This window comes from Pomacea canaliculata, linkage group LG12 (genome assembly GCF_003073045.1).
Source record: "Pomacea canaliculata isolate SZHN2017 linkage group LG12, ASM307304v1, whole genome shotgun sequence".
Taxonomy (NCBI): Eukaryota; Metazoa; Mollusca; class Gastropoda; order Architaenioglossa; family Ampullariidae; genus Pomacea; species Pomacea canaliculata.
Genome location: NC_037601.1, coordinates 18,178,298 through 18,202,184, shown reverse-complemented (window position 1 = coordinate 18,202,184; position 23,887 = coordinate 18,178,298). Strand labels below are relative to the sequence as shown.

The following is a 23,887-nucleotide window of genomic DNA, read 5'->3' as shown; positions in this document are numbered from 1 at the left end:
CAAAAAGACTTAAATTCTGCACACCTACAAAGTCATCTATGTGGACATTAGAGAGTAGTTGGCTGATGCTCAGTATCTCCAACTAAAATGCATATTCACATGCTGGTAGGAGTGGGGGTCATTTTCTGTTTCTTATTTTGAAAACAACACTAATATTCCATGGACTGCCACTGTGAACAAGTCTCATGTATGCCCAAGACAAAATCTGAATCCGTGACACCATGCAGGTCCATATTGCAATGGGTTTAACATCCAAACATAAAAAACAGTCATATTAAATGGGTAAAAATGTGTCAGTAAATAATCTCACATTTTATTTTATTGGGTCTGTTCTGATTGATGCAGCAACAATCACCTTTCAAATGTAGAACAAATGTAAATGACAAATACAGAAACCGATGTTTATTATTTAAACATAACGAAAAGGCAACTTCACAACTGCTTTCCAAGGAAGGAAAGTTTCCAATTTCATGTAGCTGGGTGGTAAGATTAATACAATGCACAGAATGCCACATAAGTTACAGATTTGTGCTAAATGCTGGTCTCCTACACACACAATCCACAACACATTAGGAGATAAGAAGTCACATAGTTATCTTCTGTCAAGAATACAAGGCCAGGGAAATCGTTACTTTATTTTTACCAATTTAGCAGAGGAACGATGCCAAGTGTTCCCCTACCCAAAACCCAAAGAACTGGCTTGTGGGCAGTACAAATCTAACATTTGTGCTTAGGGGGTGGTCATTAATGTGCCACTCATAAAGATTTCATCCCATGAACCCCAGATATAAGCAGCTTCATAGTGGGAAAGGTTTGGTTTAAGTAGATGATATATATTGGATAACCAAACTGGTATGAACAATGAACATAACTGAATTCGTACTTCAAATCTGCCCCCAAATCATATTCAGTTTGTATAGCATGTTAAGAAATAATACAACAGAGTGCATCTCTTGCTGCTGCAGAAATGCAGAAATATTATAACAAGTCTCCATACCTGAATAGAAAATCTTTAGAACTACAGTATAGAAGTTTAAAGAACAGTGGCATTACATGAATACACATATATACCCCACACACACACACACCATACACAGAAGATACTGAAAATAGCCTAAAATTTTTGTGACAGGGATTATATTTTTATGGCACAGTATTTCACCTTTCTTCCTAGAAAGTGCACTTATTTTTACAGTTTGTGGAGCTACTTCTTGTCACATCAAACATTCTCACAATATTTGTTGTTACTACTTTTTTTTAAAACATCAAAGCCTTTCTCCCCATGCACATCTGAAAGAAATGATGTAGTGATGTTATTCACATGATGCCAGTCCTATGGAGGGCATTACTTGATTTGTTGCTTGTTCTTGGTCAGCCCTTATAATCAATTATCTGATGTTTAAAAAGTATACATGGAATAAAATGAATAAGGAGAGAGGGACATTTCATGAATGACAATACACTATAATACGTAAGCACACACACACATACACAGAGTACTGCTAACAAGCTTACTTGGCAAAATATAAACATGAACCATATCAATGAACAAAACATTGCAAAGGTAACTGTTTACACAGTAAATACAATAGATGATGCCAAATCCAGGAGTCTGCATAGGCAGTTTAAGTGACAGAACTCAAAATCTGTGCCACAAAGCACAAACTCATAAATCATGTCAGGCTACTGATGTATGACCATAAGCCATTTCAAATCATTAATTTGCTAATGAAAGTTGTTTTTTTTTTCTCTTGCAGGCAGGTTTATGATCTCTGAAGTCATAGCCTTACACAACTCAACAGCAGAAGGTTTTGCTTGTAGAACTGGCAATCCAAGACAAACAAAAATAGAAACTAGCCAGATTTGCATCTGGTTGTAACTTAGGAATGTATACCAAACATGATAGACTACTTTGAAGAAAGCCAGTTTAGTGAAAAGTGGCCATAATGGTGAATACCATGCTTCAGTGATAACATATACACCACGCTCCTTAATTTTATCACAGATACCAGCTTTGGTAACAGGGCAGATAAGAATGTGTACGAAAACCCAACAACACTGGGACATGTCAACCATGCCAGGTACAATTCTCCTTTAACAATTATTCAGCAAAACTTCATGAGATGACTGAGCAAAAAATTAAAAACCTATTAAAAAAATTTTAAAAAAGAATAGGGGAAGCTGGGAGTCTCCATTGGATGCACTAAGCACCATGTCTTAGACATTGTACAAGGGAAAACAAGAATTCAAAGTAGGTAGTGATGGTTGATTCAGCAATTTTTGTGTGTGGTTATCATGATATAAAAAGAGGTAACTGTCCTCTAATCACAACAATATTCAACAGCAGTTGTAGCAGCAAGAGTGGAAGACAATAGCAGCACCTGCCACAGGATTTTCTGTCCTTTCACCCATTCCCATGATATGCTAGGGATGGGCTGTTTTACAAACAGCTGTTTTGATTTACAATATTAAATATAACCAAGTACTGCAATATAAGACACTGGGTTCACAACAAATTTGTAAGCTAACTTCAGGCTGGCATTGATAAGGGAAATCATAACTTTACCATTATCTGCTAGCCTGTCAAAATGTTTGCGAAGAAAACAAGAACCAATGACACTACTAGCTAACATTTTGGTTCTAAAACCAGTAGTCATAAATAATAAACATTTATTGGTATGAAAGGCAATTTGATAATAAGAAACATTTATCAGTACTGGACGATACCAGGTCAGTTGATAAAATGGGCTTGGTGTGACCATGTAGCTTTTTATTAAGCAGTAAAAACACCCACAAGTGGTAACGACAGCTGCAAAAGCACTTTAAAGCTTTTTTTCATAAAATATAAATAGTCGGGTGGAAGGGTAGAGGAGAGAGAAGAACGTAATGATCCATTCACTTGAGTGTTATGACAGATTGACAGATTGACATACTTCCCTGGAATTGCCCCAATTCAGCAAACTTAGGGTAATATTGTATAAAATAGTTAAAGAACACTTTATGAAATATGAGATGGGGAATGTCAAAAGTACAAGGTACAAATAAATATATTCAAAGCTTGCATACTACCAAAAATATCATATTATATGAAATTAATTTCATACCAAGAAAGGAAATACAATGGATGCAAATTTTTCCTGTTTCGTTTTCAAAAAGGCTCCTGGTTTGCATGCACAATTTATACTTGAGAGGCAAACAGTGTTGAAGCTTTTCATATTTCTGTAGTAGCAAATCCCAGAAATAAACTAATCTTGTTATCACATTATCACAGGACACATTTTATTTCCCTTTCTACACAGTGTTTTTGTGACATTCTCTTGGGCCATAAGATATTTATCATAACAATATCTGTACACAACTGGCTTTCACGTCGTTATTAAAGGTTGAATTTTTATCTTATGGCAGGAAAGAATGGTCCAACCTGAGGAAGGGAGGTATAAAGAGCACATGCAATTCTGGCTGCCCTTGTTGTCATGCTTCACTCACTGCTTCCATCTTGTCTGACAAGTACTTTTAACATCCCCTACCCTTTGTCTCTCTCTTCCACACACACACATATTGTGGGATCAAATCCATTCTTTCCTGCCGGATGGTGGCAATTCAGCCTTTTAGACAAACCCACCATAGTAAAAATCTGGAAAACTGCATCATTATTTGAATAATCTTAATAAATAAGACTTTTATGAGCTTCACAATGTTTGATTTTTAAAACAAACTTGAGAATTGTATTCATGTGTGACAATTTATGCTTCAAAAGGTAGCTGAAGCAGCTTTACCATTAACAACAAAAAAATGAAAAAAACCTCAACAAACAAAAAAGAAAAAGGAAAAACACGCTTGGGACTTTTAAATGGTAAGTACCACAAGTAAAATCCTGGATGATCTGACTTAAAGTGACTTCAGAAATAGCTTATACCTTTCTTTACCTTTGAGGCAGCATAACAACTAATTATGTCAATAATGTATCACTATGAAATAAAAGGAATGCAGTCATAAAGAAGGAAAAAACTTTATAGGATACAGTTTTTGGCATCATTTGTTCTAACCTGGTGAAACCCTGGTTTCTCAAAAAATGGCACAATTTACTGCCACAAGGCAGAAAAACATTTTAACAATGTAAGGATCCATTTTAAACATCTGATAACATGAAGCTAATACACTAATAAGCACACAAACTGCCGGGCTGGGATACTCATGATGGACATTGTTAGGAAGAAGCCACTTCCCCAGTGATCTTGATAATGGAAATAAGCAGTACTTCTTGGCTGAACATGCTGTGTCAGGGTTTAAGGAACACAATTTATATTGCACACATTTTCCTTGTTTGGATTGCAATCTTTGCCTTAATGAAATAAAACTGGACCTTTTTTAAATAATAATAAAAAGGATCTTGTTTATAACACACTTATGATGGAAAAACATGCGCATCCATAATGAACCCATGAAGGAATAACTATATGTGAAAACAAAACCATCTACGCTGAACATAAATAATGAAATGGCTTTATGGCTGATGTTGATTATTTGTTCTACATATACAAAAACGGCAAAGTTACAGATGATTTTTTTGTTGTTATTCTCAATGGAAAACATCCTCAGTCATGCTGAAAAACACTGTCTACACTCCACTTCAAAGACGTGAAAGATAATCCTGCTCATTGCATGTGAATTAGCAGTACTGATGCAGATAAGCACCTTGGCCAGTGTGAATAAAATTCCTCTTACAAATGTTTCTCAATAAGCCACACAACAGATAGAGGTTAATGGCACACAGCACACGAATGCCCACATTATCCAGACAAATAATGAAAAGGCTTTATGACAGGCATCCACTTTACACATACAACAACCATAAAGCTGTAGATGATCTTTTTTATAGCTGTTATTGTAAAAGACAACAAAGAATCTTTCCTTAGTCACACTGAAGCACACTTTCTTGATGGCATACAGAACATAAATGCCCACAATCAACAGTTGAAAGCAGCACAGTCTTATACAGTTGTGACAGTCTGGCAAACTTCTTTGGAATTGTCACTGAAGTAGTCGCTGTCACCACGCTCTCCACTGTCCCCCATTTCACTAGTGCCTCTGGAAGACAGCTGTCTATTACATAAGTTACCCATCCTCAGGTCCGTGTCATCAGTTGGCAGCAGGGAGTCCATGGCTGTTGGTGACTGTACCATACACATGCTGTTGCTGTGAGCACGATCTAATCCAAACAGAAGTGTCCTAGTGTGCGACTTTGGAATACACTTGCTGGGTACTGACAGTGTCTTTCTGGCAGCTAAAGCCAATTTATCTTGCCAGCTGCCAGACCTACGCTGTAGAAGGCCAGAAGGCAAGGTGGAGTGAGTAACAGTTCCTTGATCGGGTGATAAGGCCATTTCCAAGGAATCTGTGTCCTCCATCACAACACTAGCAATTGGTGTGTCCAAGCATGGCACAAGAAACTTTTGGTTGAAATGCAAATAGTCAAGGATGTCTTCGAGGTCAGGACGGAAACCCTGGTCATAAAACATGCACCAGTGGATGAAAGACCGCCTGTAAATACAAAATAAAACACGAATTTAAATATGACAGGTAAAGTGAAAACTGGTGATCATATAGCTCAATTTACTTTTAGTGCAAAAAGGAGGCTCATTAGCCTGGTTGTCAGTGCACTTGACCTTAAAACATAAGGTTGCTACTGTGGCTGGAAAATTCCCTCTGGTCACTCAGCAGCTACTCTGCATACATGGGCATTTATTAATATCAGGAAAGCTAAAAGCAGCAGCAGGAGACGATTGAGTTCTGCTTACATAGTGTGTGCCAAAACTCTTCAGACACAGTGGATCACTTACATTCTCTGTTTCTAGAGCCACAAGGCTAAAAGGGACCATTTACTTCTGCATTACTGTGGGAGCATAAAGATAAACATGAAAGATCCAAACACAGAAGTTTTTTTTTTTATTTGATGATTTTAATTTTCCTAGAGAAGCAAATTTTGTTCTTCACTAATCTCATACAAGGAGGAAATATTGTTACTAGCTTTTGTCATGTTCTCATTTGAAGGACAGGAAGAAAAGACATTTGCAAAGTGACCATCCTTTTTGGCTACCTTGAAACGCATTTTTCATTTACCTCATTAACATAAAAAAAAGTTACAATAAACAATTGTGACAAGTCTAAGTTGTGAAATGACTTGAATTTCTAACAAACTATGGAAAAATCACACATCAGATGGAACTGACCAGTGCTTATACAGAACAACATTATTTTAATTCTTACAAAGAAACATCAAAAAAGGATACATAACAAAGAATCTTAAAAACTTACAAATCTTCTGGGCAATTGTCAGGCAGGATGAGACGGTTACCCTGTTTGACATAATCCAGTACTTGTGTGTTGGATAAACCTTGGTAAGGGAAGCTACCAAAGGTAACAATCTCATATACCACGACTCCAAATGACCAAATGTCAGATTTGAATGTAAATAGTCCATCTACAAGACTCTCGGGTGACATCCACCGGACCGGTAACATACCTAGATATAAACAAAATAATGAGTAAATATTCAGGGCACATATGCACACATTTGTATGTGGCTTTTTAAATAATCGTATCTGTAACATTTGCTGATGTTATTTTTTAAACCAACTACAAAAGCAGAAACTTGTCATCAAAGCAAATTATGCTGTAGGATTATTTATGATATTACTTAAGCTAATATGCAAAATTTGGAACAAAAAATCTCTGCACATGCTGACAAAAATAACTTCCAACAATACATAATACTTGTAGAAAATCAGTTCACTCTCATATTTATCAATTTATTATTATTATTCTTATGGCAAAAGAAAAAAGAGATATCATTCTAAGATCACCTTTACGAGTAAATCTGTAGTAGTCTGAATCAGAGATATGACGAGTCATTCCAAAGTCGGATATCTTCACCGTTTTGTTGGCATGTACCAGACAGTTTCTACATGCTAGGTCTCTGTTGACAAAAAGGTTTCTTTGTTCAAAATGCATGCGTTTTCCTTTAGTTTTGTTTGCAGAGATCTTTCCTAGGTGAGGATATTTCTGTTTGCCATAAAAGTGCCTATAGCCTAACTAACAGACTTCTGTAGCTGGAAATGTCTCCATAACCTAAAAGGACACATACCAGAATCTTCTTAACAAATTCTATATGCAGTCATTATTAAGATAAATTTGAGACCATTGATCTGAGTACCCTAGATACAAAATCTGCTTCTGACAAAGCATGATAGAATAAAAGGAACTGGGGACCAAGCTTATTTCTTTGGTGACCCAGCCACTAATATGATATCAATGGATATATCCAGAAAATGACTCCTTAGATCAACGTCACCAGGACGGATAACTGCTAATCCCAGTGTTCAAAAAGCTCTTGCCTGTGGACATATTTAAGCTGGTGTAGGTACTGCAGTCCTGTGGCAATATCAATGGCCATTCTAGTCAAACTTTCAGCATTGACATCTTCAGATTCTTTGACATTCTGATCCACAAGGCTGCGTCGTGACAACAGGTATGTTTTTAGGTCACCTGGGTGAAATAAATTTCATAAGAGATTTTCTTGGTATTGTAATACTTGTTAGTATGGCTTGCACAAAAAAGGATGCACTTAAACTAAAGCACTTACTTGACTAAGAAACTGAGGAATCTTTCTAATAGTGAACAGAACTATTGACCACCACCACCAAACAGTATAAAGTCACTTCTAATAAAATCAAATTTAAATTTCTTTTCAATCTCTTTACTCTTTTTTTTACACACCATCTTCAAAATGCATTTTGGCAACATGTAGTTACACTATGGTGGCACTGGATACTACAAAAATTTCTTGCTCACCATGCAGTAAAAACTCCATTATGGCATACACAGGCTCAGTGCGGGTACAAACTCCTAAAAGAGCAACAATATTAGGATGCTTGAATCGTTTCATCATGCCAACCTCACTGAAGAAATCCAGCTGCAAAACGAAACAAAGCAGGATAACATTACACTATAACATCCAGAGAAATTACTATTTGTTAATATGTATTCATATAAAAATGATCTTTGGCATTTATTGATGCAACAGGGGAAGGAAGAATCACAACACTGTAGGCTCACCTTCTCCTCCATGGAGTGGCGTATTTTGAGGGTCTTAACTGCAACAGCCACCCAGTGATCACCATCCAGCATCTCACCCCCACACACTGTGCCAAAAGCTCCCTCACCAAGTTTGCGATTGAGAACAACATTTTTACGTGGGATTTCCCACTCATCAAGGGTTAGGCAGTGTGAATATTCAGATGACAGAAGCCCCAACTCCTTCATACGTTGATGTGTGGCTTTCACTTTAGCATCATACCTACAGCAGTGAAGATAAACCATGCAGACTTTAAACAGAATTAAAGAATCTAAATGACACCTAAATAACCTAAAAATATTACTACTCCCTTTTACACAAGATAACCTAGCACACACTTGTGAATACTTTGTGACTATTATGTTTAATGTGTAGCTGTATATTGTTGGTATTTTTACTACGGCAATCACTTGCAGGCTGCCTGAAGCTACATCTGCAACCACTGCCTAATAAAGCAAACTCTAGGTATGCTTTCCGGTAACTTCTCAATTGGGTTGCTGGTTGAAAAGGCGATGTTTTTCATTGGCAGTGCTGTGGTTTGCTCTTCCTAAGCTTCTCTCTCCGACCTGTTCCCTCCTTTTTTACCCAGTGGGAGGGTTAATGTGCCATTGGTGGCTAGCTGATTGTGCTACTAGGGCCCATCTAGCAGGAGGTTAAGTGTAGCCCCCTCTTCCCCGGAGCCCCTTCTGTCCCCTTTGGATAACACAAACTTGTATGCCAATCATCCTGCCAATCAGCCTTCAGCTGGTATCTAAGCCAGCCTCTACTACAGAAACAAGACACTAAATGAGAAAACCTATCTGAACAGAAGCTCAAATATTCACCACAGATGGCGAAATTTATATAGGATAATGCTTTAAATTTATCCTGAACAGAACCTAGCATATGTAAAGATGCATCTATTCATTCATATGCTCTCCCCTGTCTTCTCACTCACACATACACATGGATGTTTGCATGCAGAAACACTTAAAAGATCATCACCTGCACTTGAGAAGAACTAAACAGATGATAGTGATGATGACAAAGGCAACAAAGCCCATGACATTAGCAATAATAATAGCTGTCTCGCATTCCACACCTAGAAATGCTCTGAAGTCTTCCACAGCACAAGTATGTCCACCTGAAACAACCCCACAGACATCACATTAACTGTCATTATTACCTCCTCTTATATATATATTACATGAGATGGGACAAAACCTGTATGACTATGTTTTAGAAACAGTCATGAATAAATCTTCACAATGTGGCAAAACCTCACCTGCATTAATAAAGCTTGGATGTGCCCCGAGTGGAGACAGCCATCGAATTTTAGTGTGGTTTATGATAAGAGAACCTTCCTTGTCTGTTCCCTGGGGGGTGTAGAGGGCAACATTAACAGTTTCATTATGGAAAAACTGCTGAATCAATATTGAACCCAACCGATCGCTGCCATCAAAACGGATATAGCCAGACACTCCTTGGAAATGTGTCTCATTGATAGCTTTCATGTATGCCCTGGACAAATCAGAAATAAGCAAAAATGTAGATTAGAGAGGCTTGGCAGGTGGGAGAGAGAGTGCATGTACACAAGTGAGAAAAATAATAATGTTCAGACTGGAAGATTGAGAGGTGAAACATTTCTTTCTAATAACTGGATAAAGTTCATGCAAAATATTTTGAACTTCCAGCAAGCTGAAAGATGAACAAAATTATTTAAACTGCTTTGTGTACTTTGCCATTCTTTCATCTCCAAGTGAGTCCAGAGCAGCGGGGTTTGCTGTCAGCAGATTGTGCAAACCCTTTGCGAAGACCCATACTGCATCATACACAAAGCTGGCAAATGGACTTTCGTCCACGTACTGGTAAAAACCACAAAAGAAAAGAAAATCAATGACTCAATGCTGTACAAGTTGATTTATCCTGAATAACACTATACATAAGTAGTTAAACTGTAACTAAAACAGATGTCTAACATTTTCCAACTTTAAGAGTTTTTTTGTCTGTGGAATAGGCAATCAATAAAGGATTTCTGAGATCTATAGGTGACTAAATGAATAATCATAAAAAATGGTCACATACAGCTTTCCCCACACGCAATGCGTAGATCTCTTTGAACTGTTTAATTGTGATGCCTCCCACTGCTGTTAGATCCTCATTATCTGTATTCCTTTTAGCAATGATGAAGTGGCCTTCAATGGCATACTCCATTTCCTGAAAACCCCAACAAGAAATGTTAAATATCCAAAACACACCAGTCCCAATAAAGCCAAAGGTACATTTTAGGCACTCTGGGGCTAGTTACACTACACATTTCTAATTTTAAATACTTTTAGGGCTTTATTCTTACCGCGGTTGTGCAGGGAACAAACTCCTGGGGTCGAGGGTCAGAAGATGCAGTAGGGCTGTTGTAGAAGTCTACATCCCACCAATCCATAGGGTACCAAGCTGGCAAAAACCACACATATCCCTGATGTGCAGTCATTTTCTACAGAAGACAGAATAAAAAGACATTTTCTTTATATCAATTAGTTGGAACTTCCTCTCTTACGTGACATGCCATTAGTAGACTATTAATAGTCTTTCACACTAACGTTGTGCTAGAGCCCTGTACAAACATACTCTTACCATTGTCATACGATAAAATGTTAAAGTGTACCGACAGTCTAGGAAGGAATGTTGTGATAGAGACTAATCATCAGCAATGACTTGAATAACTCAGTGCAGCATTAAAAACATTCTTCTGACATATTACCTCATGATAACAGCAATAAAGCTCATTCTCTTAACTCCACAGCTTTATCAATTTGCACTAAAATACACTGGTTTATTATAAACACAGATATTTCAAAGATAACCTATGACATCTATCATGACAGCTCAAGAATAATGAACAAAAATCTGTTGTACCTGTAAACAACATAATGCATTTTGACAACCTTATAGACTGAAATAATCCTTTCGCAGTTCGTGGGCTTTAAAAATAAAAACAGGTGGATGGTAAGATAATAGTATAGAAATACTGAAACCATGAATGATGCATGAGAAAAGTTACCTGTCTATAGGCTTCACACATGACAGCTCGAGCCACATTGTCATAGAAGTCCGCAATGATGACATGAACATTGCGCTCCCTTATCTCTTTAAACATCTACAAGGGAGAAAAAAAAATTAAAATCAGCCTCCATTCCCTGCTGTCTCCTTACCAACACACATCAGTTGATTGTGCTTCACTAATGACCTTTTGCGGAAGTCACTTTATAAAAATGAGATTCTTGCAACTGACCCACATGCATTGATCAACTGCTCTTCCCTGGAGAGTTACTTCCCCTATAAATCTTCAGTCGAGCGCACCGATGGCAGAATAAGCATGACAAAGCGAACTCAAAAACAGCAAAAAGCGTTATGATGTGGTTTTCAAAAGCTTCATTTTCAACATTTAAATAAATGAACTTGAATTAATAGATGTTTGAAGTTATGGCTTGTGCAATGAAATCATACTGGTTGATTTCCCTACTATGACCCGATTGTAAATTTTAGCAAGTCTTAATAGAGAAGTTTTACTGCATGTGGAAACAATAAATACAAAAATCTCTTAGATATCAGCCTCTTTCACTGCTACCTAGGTGACGCTAGTATAAGTCACCTCTCTGCTGAAAAGAACAGTTGCATATAACTGACAACACATAAAGTCTACTTACAACAGACAGGTCCAGCTGTTCAGGATTACGCACTAGCTTGCGCTTCACAAGAACAGATACACCCTGCTCCTGAAGGTATTCCTGAAGTTGCAGATGATATTCTGGTAACTCCTGGCCACCTTCTGCAAGAGCCCCAACCTGTGTCCACCCCATGGCCTTGAAGAATTCGGCATACACAAACCTGGAAAAAAGAAAAGATCTTATCTGGTTCAGTCAGTACCCTACAAAACACACTGATCAGCATATCTAACCCTTCTTTCCTTCTGTTCTTAGTCTATCTACAAAATTCTAGTGAAATAATTAGGAACAGTCAAGCAAGAACAACGCTGAAATTGGTGAAAACAGAACTGTTTTTCTACATCAATGATTTGAACTGGAATCATTCTCACCTGTAGTGATTTACTTGTGGAATGGTTCTGAAGAAGTATGGGTATTTTGCTCGGTCAGCAAGAGATGATGCCTCGGCACCATAGCTCACCATCAACGTGTGAAAGTGACCAGTCAGAGCTGCTATGGGTTCAGCTGCGTCAGAACAGCCTGGGCCTACACATTTAAAAAGCATCCATCCAACAATTGGAAATCCTGAACATAGCAGGCATTCTTTTCCTGAAAAGCCATCACTCTCCAGGTAATTAATGTGCATAAAAGAATAATGTCGCAAATATTCATTGAAGCAAAGTGTAAAAATAGCCATCTGCTGTCTGGCTATCCTTCTGTTTCTGCCATGGAATCTCTTTTATCTTCGATGTCTTCTTGCTTCCCTTTTGCACCATTTCCTTGCCATAGAAACAATGTAAACAAGCACAGAGTAACAAAGTGAACTTTGAAGAGGGTTTCATCATGGCTTTGGCTGTAGATTTACGATAATAATAATAAAAAGAATCTGTAACAAAATGAAGCATATCAATGACCATGTAAAAGATTACCATACCTAGTATTCCAAGAATTTTGAAGGAGTGATCTTGCATCAGCATCAGTTTGATGAAATTATTTAATGCTACATCTGCACGGCATCGAGTATCATTTACAATCAAATCAAGCTCATGAGTGGGCAGAACAGAGCTGTCCTGGTTGACCATGTCAATAGCAAATTTGGCACCTACAAAAACACACACACACACAAAGTTCAGAAAGATGATTATTAGTTTTTACAAGATGTCAATGTGTCAAGTTTGCTTGGTATTATGACTTGTAACTGCAGCTAAACTATGTCAAAAGATAAGTGAAGTTTATGAAAATACACACACACCTAAAATAAATAAATGATAAAGAATGTAAAACCTTTTAAAGGTCAAAGCAACCTAAGCATATTCTGTAGAATATGGCATATATTTTCATGAAGCAGTACTTAAATGCAGTCTCATTCCTCAACTACATTCCAGGCACACAAAATCTCAATATTCTTTGCTGCTAGATGAGACACTAATGCCAATAAAAGTACTTGTAATCTTGAACGTACCAACAACGAGTCCTGGAGCAGTCCAGTACCCGCCTGTCAAGGGAAACAACCCAGCAAGATAGAGTTTAGGTTTTTTTGTGAGGCTTACAGGCACCCACTTCTCCCAGACTGCTCTGTTTTCCTGAACCCAGTTGCATGCTGTCTCCTCAGGCTTTAGGTGGGGATTGTGGGTCACCTCCTGGAGAAAGTCATAATACACCTGTTGTGGAAAGTTCATCCTGCTAATCACTTGGAATGCTTCAGGCGCTCCAGCTTTTACTCTGTACCAGGTGACCTTGGAAAACTGGTTAACCTGCAGACAGTCAGTCATTAAGTTAACAAATCCTGCCATCTAACCAACCACCAATCAACTGATGGAATCTCCATTCCACTCATGCTTAGACACACTGTCTACAGCAAAGCATTTTCTTTACACATATTTAGAACAATTTTCAATTACTTCTTTTTCCTTTTTGTTCTAAAATACTCCATGCATTTTAGACATTATGTTTAATGCACTTTGATGTATGGAGACTAGACCAGTGGATCACATGATCATAGGAGTGTACTGTATTGTACCACATAGGTGTATCTTTAAATGGGTGTAGAAAGTCAGGTCTTTAATTTTTACAGTCTCATGTTTATAACTGAATATGATAGAGATGGTTGGGCAGCATGGACTTGACAGCTGCTGAAATGACTAGACATGTTTATCCTCCACTGTCTCAATGAGTTGGCTACTGTTCAATCCAGTACCTTAAATGTATGTTAATCATGTGTGTTGCTGACACCAAACTAGTAAAGAAAGGTGTTGATTCCCTTCATTTATTTTAACCAGTAGACAAGCATACTTGAAATAGAAGCAGTCTTGTTCACCTGGAACTCAGTGGTGGAGTAGATTCTCTGCTTGACACTCTCATAATACCCTTCATGGTAATGCTCAGGAAAGTTAATTCTTGTGAAATTACCCACAAGGGTCAGCCTACTAGGCACCCAGCTGAAGAAAAGAATGTGCTTCCCAGCTGAAGTCTGATTCAAGACAAAGTCCTCTAACAAAGTGTCAAGCCAGACAATGTCCACAGGCAAGCCGAGAGTCTCAATTTGCTGCTGTAGCATGCCTGCATCAAGACCTGTGAAAGAAAAGTGGTCTAACAATTTCTTCATAGATGATTTTGATGAACAAATGCATAAGCTGAATAGGATTCAACTAATTTGGGACTCACACTAAGGCAAGAAAATTTCTGTCAAATTATTAATTTTGTTAAAAGATAATGTTCTCTCATATCTGAATGAGAAACATTTAGCAGTATATAAGAACATGCATCACAAATTCTCAGAAGATGAACAAGAAACCCTGACGTGTAAAGAGTAAAGTTCCCTTCAATTTGCGAGCCTTTATTGGCATATCCAGTGGCATATCATGTCTCTAAGTCTAACATGACCTCATGGATTTGACCTCTTTCTGTGCAAGTCAATGTTTGAAGGCTTATCATCAATGACAAAAATATTTTGGAAAAGTATTATACCCAGTCATTTTTTTTAAAAATTTGCATTCCAGTGGATCTTTACAAAGTAATTACAAAGAAAGTGTATGGGGCTACCTTTGAAGCTTGAGAACAGAGTGGCACAGTTCCTCCTGCTTTTGGTACAGCGAGAACTTTTGTAGGCTGTGACATTGTAGTGGGGGCACACTTGAAGCAGCTCTGGGTTCCCCCACCAAGAAAAACTGCGAGCCACTGTTGAGTTTAGCAAAGCCCGCCAGTGATCCACCATGACCCCTTGTGCCCACATCTCCTCAACACATGATGATGACAAGAACCAGCCCATTCTGAGATACATCCAACCGATAGTAGTTATCACTTATGAAGAAGCTCTCAAATTAATCATAAAAATTTATCTGGAGGCAGTAATCTATTTCTAATCCACATCTAAATAGCAATATTCCACACTATATTTCTAAACTCACACAGCAACTTTCAGGTTCATTGTGTGATTGCTTTCTGTCAAAAGTTCTTTAACTTGTTGAATAAACATTATTTAGAACAGCTGGCATAAGTGATTTATTACATGTAACAATCTACAGAAGCAACTGATGGCAGGCAGATGAACACAACTGAAAAAAAAAAATGCCAAGACTTAATCAGTATCAAAATTTACCGTCCATACGGCCCCAAAGGTCCTGCATCAATTAAACGTTTAGTATCCACCCAGGGGGCTTTGTCAAAGCCTGCAACCATCCATGACTCCAAGTTGATCATGGTTTCTGGCACAGAATCCATGCTCATTCCCTTGCATCTGTAAATTGAGAAAAATGTCAAGTGACAAGGAACAATATGTCCAAATTTTACAGAAGCTTTGAAGATACTGTGCAGTTATATTGGCCAAACATTTATGCTATAAAAATCTGCTGCTCCTATTAACATTTTACCCTATCCACCACCTCTGCCATTAACAGTGAAAAGGTAAAGATATTAAGTACAGGACATTATTTTGATAGGAAAGACTATCCAGTAAGTTATCATGGAATTCTACAAAAGCATTATTTTAAGATAAGAGAGTAAAGTTGACCTTAATATGTGGGTTGCTTCCAAATGTAATGCTGTGACAGAGTTGTATGATAATTACAAGATCTTCTGAAGCCCTTGCTCTTTCTAATAATGTGTACATACATGCACAACACACACACACTCTCAAACATAAAATATGCACCCAAGATGAAATGAAAGAATTCAGAATGTTATATTTTTTCCCATGACTCCATTCATAACATTAAATACTCAGCAATTTTTTTTTCTAGGCTATTTTTGTTGTAGTTTATTACTAAACCTTCGGTAAGTTCTTTAGACTATACTGACTCCTTGTTAATAAAATGACGATGACATTAAGTATGAAGAGTTATAATTAAATATCACTTACTTAGCAGGGGAGCAGCCTGTAATCCTGTCCAATGCAGCAGAGGCATTGACGTTGTCATAGTAACTCTGATGCCTGATGTCTATACTATGGTAGCACAAGATGTCTTCCAGGATTATCTTCAAGATGTGGTTGGCCACTTGATGGGAATCTCTGTTGCTATTTTCCAGCACAAGTGGAAGCTCATGGCCATTGTGGTAAAAATAGTGATGTAGTTTGCCTGCATGCCAAAGAAGTCTCTTAATCAATAAGAATAACACACAAACACTGATTTTTTGACAAATGACAACTAAACACATATCCTATTTTGTATGCAGACATCAAAACACTAAGTTCCTTAAATATACAGAAAACTGATCTAAAATACCTCGTTTCATGATTAATTTAACATAATCATTAGTTAGATGCAGGACACAGCTATTGTGAACCTTCTTGGTTCAATCTTTAGACTCATTTGCAAACGTTTAAAAAAAATAGTCTGACAGTAATAAGAAAACTAACAACTGAAAGATGTTTAAGAACACAAAAGGTAATATTACATATAGGGAAAAAACTCACACAGAGCAGACTGTATGAAAACTTACAAGGTTCATTTGTGATGCAGGAAGCACTGGCTTGCACAAATATAGCATAGATAATCACCCCACATAAGGTGGGAAATGTCAACATCCCCATGCTGTTGCAGCAACAGTACTAGCACAGCTAACACATGTCCACTTAATCCATTTCTTGAGCATACTCAAAAACTGTTTTTGATTCCTTCTTGCTCAGAGATGTTGACATTGGTTTCTTATTCACAATCATGATCTACTCTCAAAAAGAGAGCATTTCTCTTCCAATATAATCACATCTTCAGCACAGATGAGAACAGAATTTCCTCCAGCTACACTTTCAGCTTGGTAAATAGGTGAAATCTTCACCTTTATATATAGGCTGAATTTTAAAAGTGACCTTGTTCTCACAGGTGTTATTAAACAAAATCAGAAACACAACTCTCCCACAGGTTGAATAAAAAAAGAAAGACTCCAATTAACATAAAGTCTGGAATACTGCTCTTCAGCACATAACTTGTTCATTCAGAAACTTAGGAATGTTAACATTTAAAAAAAATCAGTAACTGTAACTATCACTTGTAAGTACCTGAAGAATAACAACTCTTTCAAAGTATATATTACACAAAACAATTTAGTCTGAATAGATCACAAATTAAAACAAGACAGCAGTTTGTTTCTGGATAAAAAAAAAAATTAACAATGAATAAAGTAACATTGGATGAAACTGGAATGTTGCGAAGACCAACACTGTCAAGTCTGTTATATCAGTTTTGAAATCTCCAAAGTCCTGTCTCACAATACTCACAATCACAGCTTTTTACAAAAATAAACTTTTTAACTGTTTGCACCATCACTGACCCAACACTTGCCAGTATTTGAGTCCTCCAGCATTTGATTCACAACCAGAGTGACACATCATTGTGATTAACAGTTTTCAAATGAGTATCAAGTTTCACACAATAGTAGCATTTAAATGCCCTGACACTGGCTTTCATGTGCTCTGTAGTTTGTTGTAGCTGCACATGTTGCCACTTCCTGATATAGCTGTCCTTTTCACATATGCTATACATGTTTTCCAGCTGCATTCATTAATTACTGCTCCTGGTGTACCTACAACAGCAGAGTCCCCAACAGACTGGCAAATTGCAGGAAACCTTTCTGCTAATCAGAACAATCCACTCATGGAGCAAGGAGAAGAAAAAGCTGCAGGATAAATGCTGGTGAGGGTGGAGTTAGGTGGTTGTGCTCTGCTACATAACACCACAACAATAATAATGTAAGGCTCCTGGAAACACTGTCATTCCTATGTCTGAGCGCACCATGGTAAAGGAAATATGATGGATGGAGCTGAAGGCGTGAACCGCTACATTTTGTCTGAAACAGGCAAGAGAATTTAGTCATAACACAATGAATATGCACTCATACAAGCTACACACAAGTATACATTCACTTATGGTGCATACAGGTTTACATCAAATCTTGCACCTACAGCTCACCACACACACACTGAATACAGATTTACACAAAGCCAGCTATACACAGATACAGTACATGCACATTTACAGCACACCTTAACCTGCACTAACACAACACACACAAATAAGGGTCTCCTGCCGGTTTGCCAACAGGTACTGCAAGGGTTTTTTTTTTTGGCAGGGGGGTTACTCCTTCCCGGCAGCAGTTTAGCCTTGCCAAATGGGTGCGGCTATTAGAAAAGTAAATGACAAGGTGTGACGCATCATCTTTCCACTCCGACAGACACAATCTTTGTGTTTGATTTTCAAAGCTGCACGCTGGCTTCACACCGGTACTTCTCATTTTCTCTGTGAACGCGAGACGGCTTGGCCCGAGGTCATTGCATTACTGCACCGTCATCCATTTCCATCCGTTAGTGTCACCATCAAAGCTCCACTGCCTTAGTACATTCACGCGCATAAAAGCGTTCTGGAGATTGGGGTGGTGGGTGTTGATACATGCCTAATGCAGTGCAATGGGAATTTAACGACAGACATCTCAACGTCTATATTTACTGTTTGAGCAACTATAAGACAAAGCACATAAAATGAAACTCGTTTATTCTTTCTCGCTGACATAGTAAATAGTACTTAGAAGTGACAAAGCAGGCTGGCTTAACTATTGTGCACGTATGAATTGCTTCTAATCTCTCGCAGACCGTTGACCATGAGCTCAAGTGGCTTTGGGGAATCATGTACCGTTATAGTCAATTCACCCGATATTTCGTTGTGGCTCATCTTCAATTTTACGTTCTATTTAATAAAAATACCTTTTTTAAATACAGCCAGTCTCCAGTAAATGAACTTTCAATTTAATTAACATTCGACTTAAGAATGAACTACCACAAGGACTTTAATTGTTAATTAAGCAGTCCTATAGTTACAAATGGTTACGAATGAGGTTGCTATTTATGTTGCTCTATTAATTACGGTTGTGTTTAAGTTTTATTATGACATTTGGGCGAGCTTCCTGAAGGTCTTATGTGCACAAAAAGATAAAACCTATGACTGATGCCGAGTACAAAGCGTACATAATTCTGACTTGCATACAATATTAGTGTAAAGATGACCTCAGGGAGGTAACGTGTTCGTAACGCGGAGACCGCTAGTGTTTCGTAATCTACATGACAGGTGTCTGTTCAGATAGCGCGTAGACTAGGTGTTAAACAGTCCTGTCAGCTCTTTATCACTCTAACCTGCCGCTTACACTTAGTAATGATGATGATGATGGCAATAATATATAGTGATGCCACGTGCACGTAATGCATACCGGGGGACTAGAGATGCGCGAATGTCTCCAACACAAAATGTTTGAGTCTAGTATTTTTTTCAAGCTGTAAACTCGAACCCATATAAACCTCCCGTAAAAAGGCGTCTGACTGGAATGATTGGCTTCTTTCATATTCAGAAGCACAACTCAAGCTTTTGGTCATAAAAGACTTTATCTCCCCTCGTAAATGTGCGTGCAACCCTCGTAAATGTGCAATGAAAACAATGAGTGGCAACAATAGGAAGAAGGATAAACGCTGGTCCCTTTCCCCTCCCATCATCTCTGGAGGGCTGTTGAAGGGAATGCTTGTCAGGACTGGGTTACTGAATGGCAGAAATGAATAGCGAGCTATATGTCCTCCCTATCTCTACCCACAACCTCTGTAACATGATCTTCATCCACGCACTTACGTGTTCACACTATCCAGTGAACTAAACAGACTCTGTGAGTAGCTTGCCCTCATATGTGTGCTCACTAACAACCAACACGTGGAGACTACGCCGTCAGTATGCGTACTTCTCAATGTCACAGACTGTGAAATACGTGCCCCTTACACACACAATACATGCAGCTTGCACACACATGAACTCCCTGTCACTGCACTACAGGAATATTGTGCACTGAGCACGTTCTCTCACTGTCTGAAGTTTTGTCTTCACAATACACCTCGGGTGTAACTCATAGGCAGGAAATATACCTCAGGACACCAAACAACTTCCACTTGCATCATTATATAAACATAAAAATTCAAACACTCCATCATGCATGGTTATAATACATTACGCCTAATGTGGTTCTATGCAAAGGCAGTAACTGATATGCCATTTTCCCAACTCGGTCAACATATGCATACGGATCTAAAGAAAAACACAACTATTTTAATAATTTTTAATTGCCAAGACTGGTTGGTGATTAAAACTAGGCACTTGTGGTTTCCTAGCCCAAGACAGTAAGCTTTATGTGAACAAAGAATGGGGGAGGGGGAGTTATGTCTTTACGCACAGTAGTTTCTTTCACAATGAAGCTGAAAGCTCTTTTAAATCAAAATGCAAGCTTCTTGACACCCACACTTAAACTGAATGGACTGTTTGCATTCTATTACAATTTCTGGGTCACTAGTTTTCTTTCACTGCACCTGACTGAACTCAAGGGGCTTGCATATGTGGCTTTGCATGAGGACATGACCCCCACAAAACTGTACTGTATATTTGTTTTTAACACTGTTCTTTTAGTGAGAATAACTGTGACTATGAATTTCATATCACCCACAAAAAAACTCCAAAGCATAAAGACATGCTTTTTTGTTAATTCTAGATATAAACAGTTTGGAGAATATAAAAGTAGATGAAGTTAAATTAAAAAATTATTTACTGAGCCAGCAATTTCTAGCAAACCTCATAAAAATGTGGTTCACCAATAGTCAATCAAGCAAGGGGGAGGGGGGCATTGGTGTTTTACATCGAGGGAGGGGGAAAACTGGTGTTTTACACTGAGCCAGCAACTAAGGCTATTTCATGGCAAGGCAAGGCCTGTAAACAGATGCCACTTGCAGAGAAAGAAATGCATGCCATGATGAGAGCTGAACCCAGACAGTCAACCCTCATTGTATTGGTGACAGGTGGTAACCTTTGGGACCTTTGTTTTACTTTGAACCAGCAACTAACACTATATCAGGGCAAAGCAGCCAGCCCTGTAAACAGATGCCACATGCAGAGAAAGAACAGCGTGCGCAAGAGTCAATCAAGTGAGCAACTGTAGATATGTAAATATTACTTACAGAAAAAAAAAGTCTATCTGAGATTATGCATACATGTACACAACACATACAAGCATGCATGCAGGTGTACATACACATGCACAGACAAATTTTGGCTTGCTAAAATGTATTTGTCTTTGAAGAAATGTCTGAACATGGATAAGGCAGAGATCTGAATGTCCCCCATCCCCACAACTCCCATATGTTTTTTATTTCAGTTTCAAATGATTATTGATTCTTAACTGCTGAAACTATTATTCTGCTATCTCTACAGCTACTACAATTTTTATTGCCTTATCATTCATATGATCATTATTGATAAAAGTAGAGCTAATGCTCTGTCTAAATTTTCACCTAGAGAATTATGTAATTAATAACATGAATCCATGAGAAGTTCAAGGTTATCTGCATTTGAACTGAAACATAAAGTGTTGATGTTCTACAACCGTAATATAAAATCAAGGCCTCACTAAGGCCTTATTCAGCACAATGTTTCTGCTTCATCAGTTTGACAATCAGCATTCGAGTTCTTTCTCTAGTCCTACAACCTTGGATCACCTAAGCATATTTAACTTCCACTTAAAATATGTCACGCTAGTCATACAACAAAAATGCACATACTGAAAACAGTTTTGTATTACAGACTAATATTTTTTAATGTTTCCCTCTCATCACAATGCTTAATTACTCAGTAATGCTCACTGCGCTGAGTGCAGTAATTTTCTTGTTTGTCTTATAAATAAAGCAAAGTAAGAAATCTCAGATTGTGTCTTAGCTGTCTGATCCCCACCAAATCTGGCAAGAATTTTTGTTTAATTTCATGATTGCACTAGGTTTTGTTTGGCAGGTTTATGATGCTCCAAAGCATGCTTTTTTATATCTATTTTCTGTGTTCTAAGATGTTACAACTGGCTCTGGCTAAAACAATGTTACACAGAAGAAATTGTGTCATACATCATGGTGACCTCAAGGACAAGCATCTTATTTCTGAAAATAAAATAGTGTTCATACCCTGAAAATATTGGTTTACACCTGAAGTCATAAATATAAAGTGGCGGCAATGATATCCTGTGGTTAAAAAACATGAAGCAGTACATGTGGGGTCTGGGTGTTGCCATGTAATTACTGAAACAAGATGCTTTTCCTTGAGTTCCCCATTTTTCCCTGATCAGAAGACAACTTAATCTTGCTTTATAGCTATGGCACCAGAATGTGGAAAGCAAAAAATACAAAGCTATCTTTACAAAAGGGCTAAACATGACCTCATAGAAAACATCCTCCTAAATTCATATGGCTTGCATATGATTTTTAGCTGATCTGCAATCACGAACTCTGAACATACCATGAAACCAATATTATACTGAATAAATTATTTCTCTGCATTTATCTAATAACTAAGGATCGACACAGCATAAGTATTATAATTCTTTACAAAAGTTTTGTGTTCTTTTACCCCACACCACCCCCCAAAAAAGAAGAAATGTTTACCTTTTGTTGTTTACTCAAAGTCAACAAGCAGTCAATTATAAGCGGTTAGATTTATCTCATAGGATTTGTCTGTTTTTGTGTTTTGAAATACAGCAGTGCTCATCAACTTCACTATTCCTGGGCATTGTATTTCAACTCGAACGAGAAACTTTTCCGCGGACTGCATTATCGTGCATGAAGAGTTTTAGTTGTAAACAATACTCGAAGTTTTGGTGCGCACTGCTATATATACTGCAAGCTGCGATTATTACTACCAATATTACTCCCAGACATGCAGACTTACCGATCCAAACTTGCTGAATGAAATCAAAGGACGAGCCAGGGCAAAAACTTTTCTAGTTGCCGACCAGACGAGAGCATTTTGCGCGTTGATTAAAGTATCATTTAGTCCTTTTGCACTTATCTCCGTTGTCTCATCTGAAATTCACCGTTGTATTATCATCCTGGTGGTGTTAAGAACCCATCACATTTGTTTGGCAGACGAAAAAGAGAGAGAAATTTCTGATAAAACATTTCCAAAAGTGACGGCGTCTGCAGACAGCTCTGACAGTCGTTTCTGCGAGGCAGCTACGTGCAGCGACACCTACAATAAACATGGATGTGTATAGGTGGATTGCTGTCTGTCTTCCAAGACCAACGCTTAGCTTCTTGCGAAGTGATCCGCTGTTAGTCTCGGCGAGCCTAAACAAAGAATGTGACTAAACCGGAAGCTTTGTATTCTCATGCCTCGTTTCAGGAACAAAAAAAAAAAATCCTCTGCCAGCAGTCCAGTAATACACGTTCGTGAATCAACTTACCAAGGGGAAACTACCTTGTCACACCTCAAGCTTTGTGCACCTGCCTCGGCAAGAGGTGAAACACACCGCTTTTATCTGGCAAAGGGTCGACGGTACTTTAAATAAATGCGGTTTTAAAATTAGATCTTTTCCGACGTGTGCCAGTAAATTGCCAAAGGGAATTGAGTGCAAGTTCTGCAACGGTGTATTCCCTTCACCACGCACACCATCCCAAAATGCGGCAGAGGTGATTCTGCTCATTACCAATGCTACTATAACAGTAACAACGAAGTATCCTGACACTTGACAGACATGATAGGGTCAATGCTCCTTTTGGTACATATGAATTTCTAGCTCACGC

General features: G+C 38.0%; 1 protein-coding gene across 1 annotated transcript; it reads right to left on the bottom strand.

The window, feature by feature from the left end:
* Positions 1-297: 297 nt before the first annotated feature.
* LOC112576696 lies at positions 298-23,351 on the bottom strand. The gene is made up of 22 exons (XM_025259346.1): positions 23,034-23,351; positions 16,753-18,096; positions 16,172-16,388; positions 15,413-15,550; positions 14,857-15,083; positions 14,132-14,385; positions 13,277-13,568; positions 12,749-12,916; positions 12,207-12,360; positions 11,818-11,998; positions 11,172-11,267; positions 10,467-10,604; positions 10,199-10,330; positions 9,851-9,978; positions 9,399-9,634; positions 9,119-9,257; positions 8,116-8,356; positions 7,852-7,972; positions 7,395-7,545; positions 6,864-6,976; positions 6,316-6,523; positions 298-5,541 (listed from the first exon to the last, which is right to left on the bottom strand). Exons 2-22 carry the CDS (start codon positions 16,841-16,843, stop codon positions 4,992-4,994), a joined length of 3,975 nt encoding a protein of 1,324 aa, XP_025115131.1. The 5' UTR covers positions 16,844-18,096; positions 23,034-23,351; the 3' UTR covers positions 298-4,991.
* Between the last annotated feature and the right edge of the window lie 536 nt (positions 23,352-23,887).

What these genes read in the sequence shown, in the direction of transcription:
- LOC112576696 (XM_025259346.1), bottom strand. Translation starts at nt 16,843, where the DNA reads ATGGGGATGTTGACATTTCCCACCTTATGTGGGGTGATTATCTATGCT. An exon ending in CAAAATTCTTGGAATACTAG is followed by an intron (nt 12,361 to 12,748) that starts GTATGGTAATCT and finishes TTAAATGTGTAG; the next exon opens with GCCCAGGCTGTTCTGACGCA. An exon ending in AATGGAGTTTTTACTGCATG is followed by an intron (nt 7,546 to 7,851) that starts GTGAGCAAGAAA and finishes TATTTCACCCAG; the next exon opens with GTGACCTAAAAACATACCTG.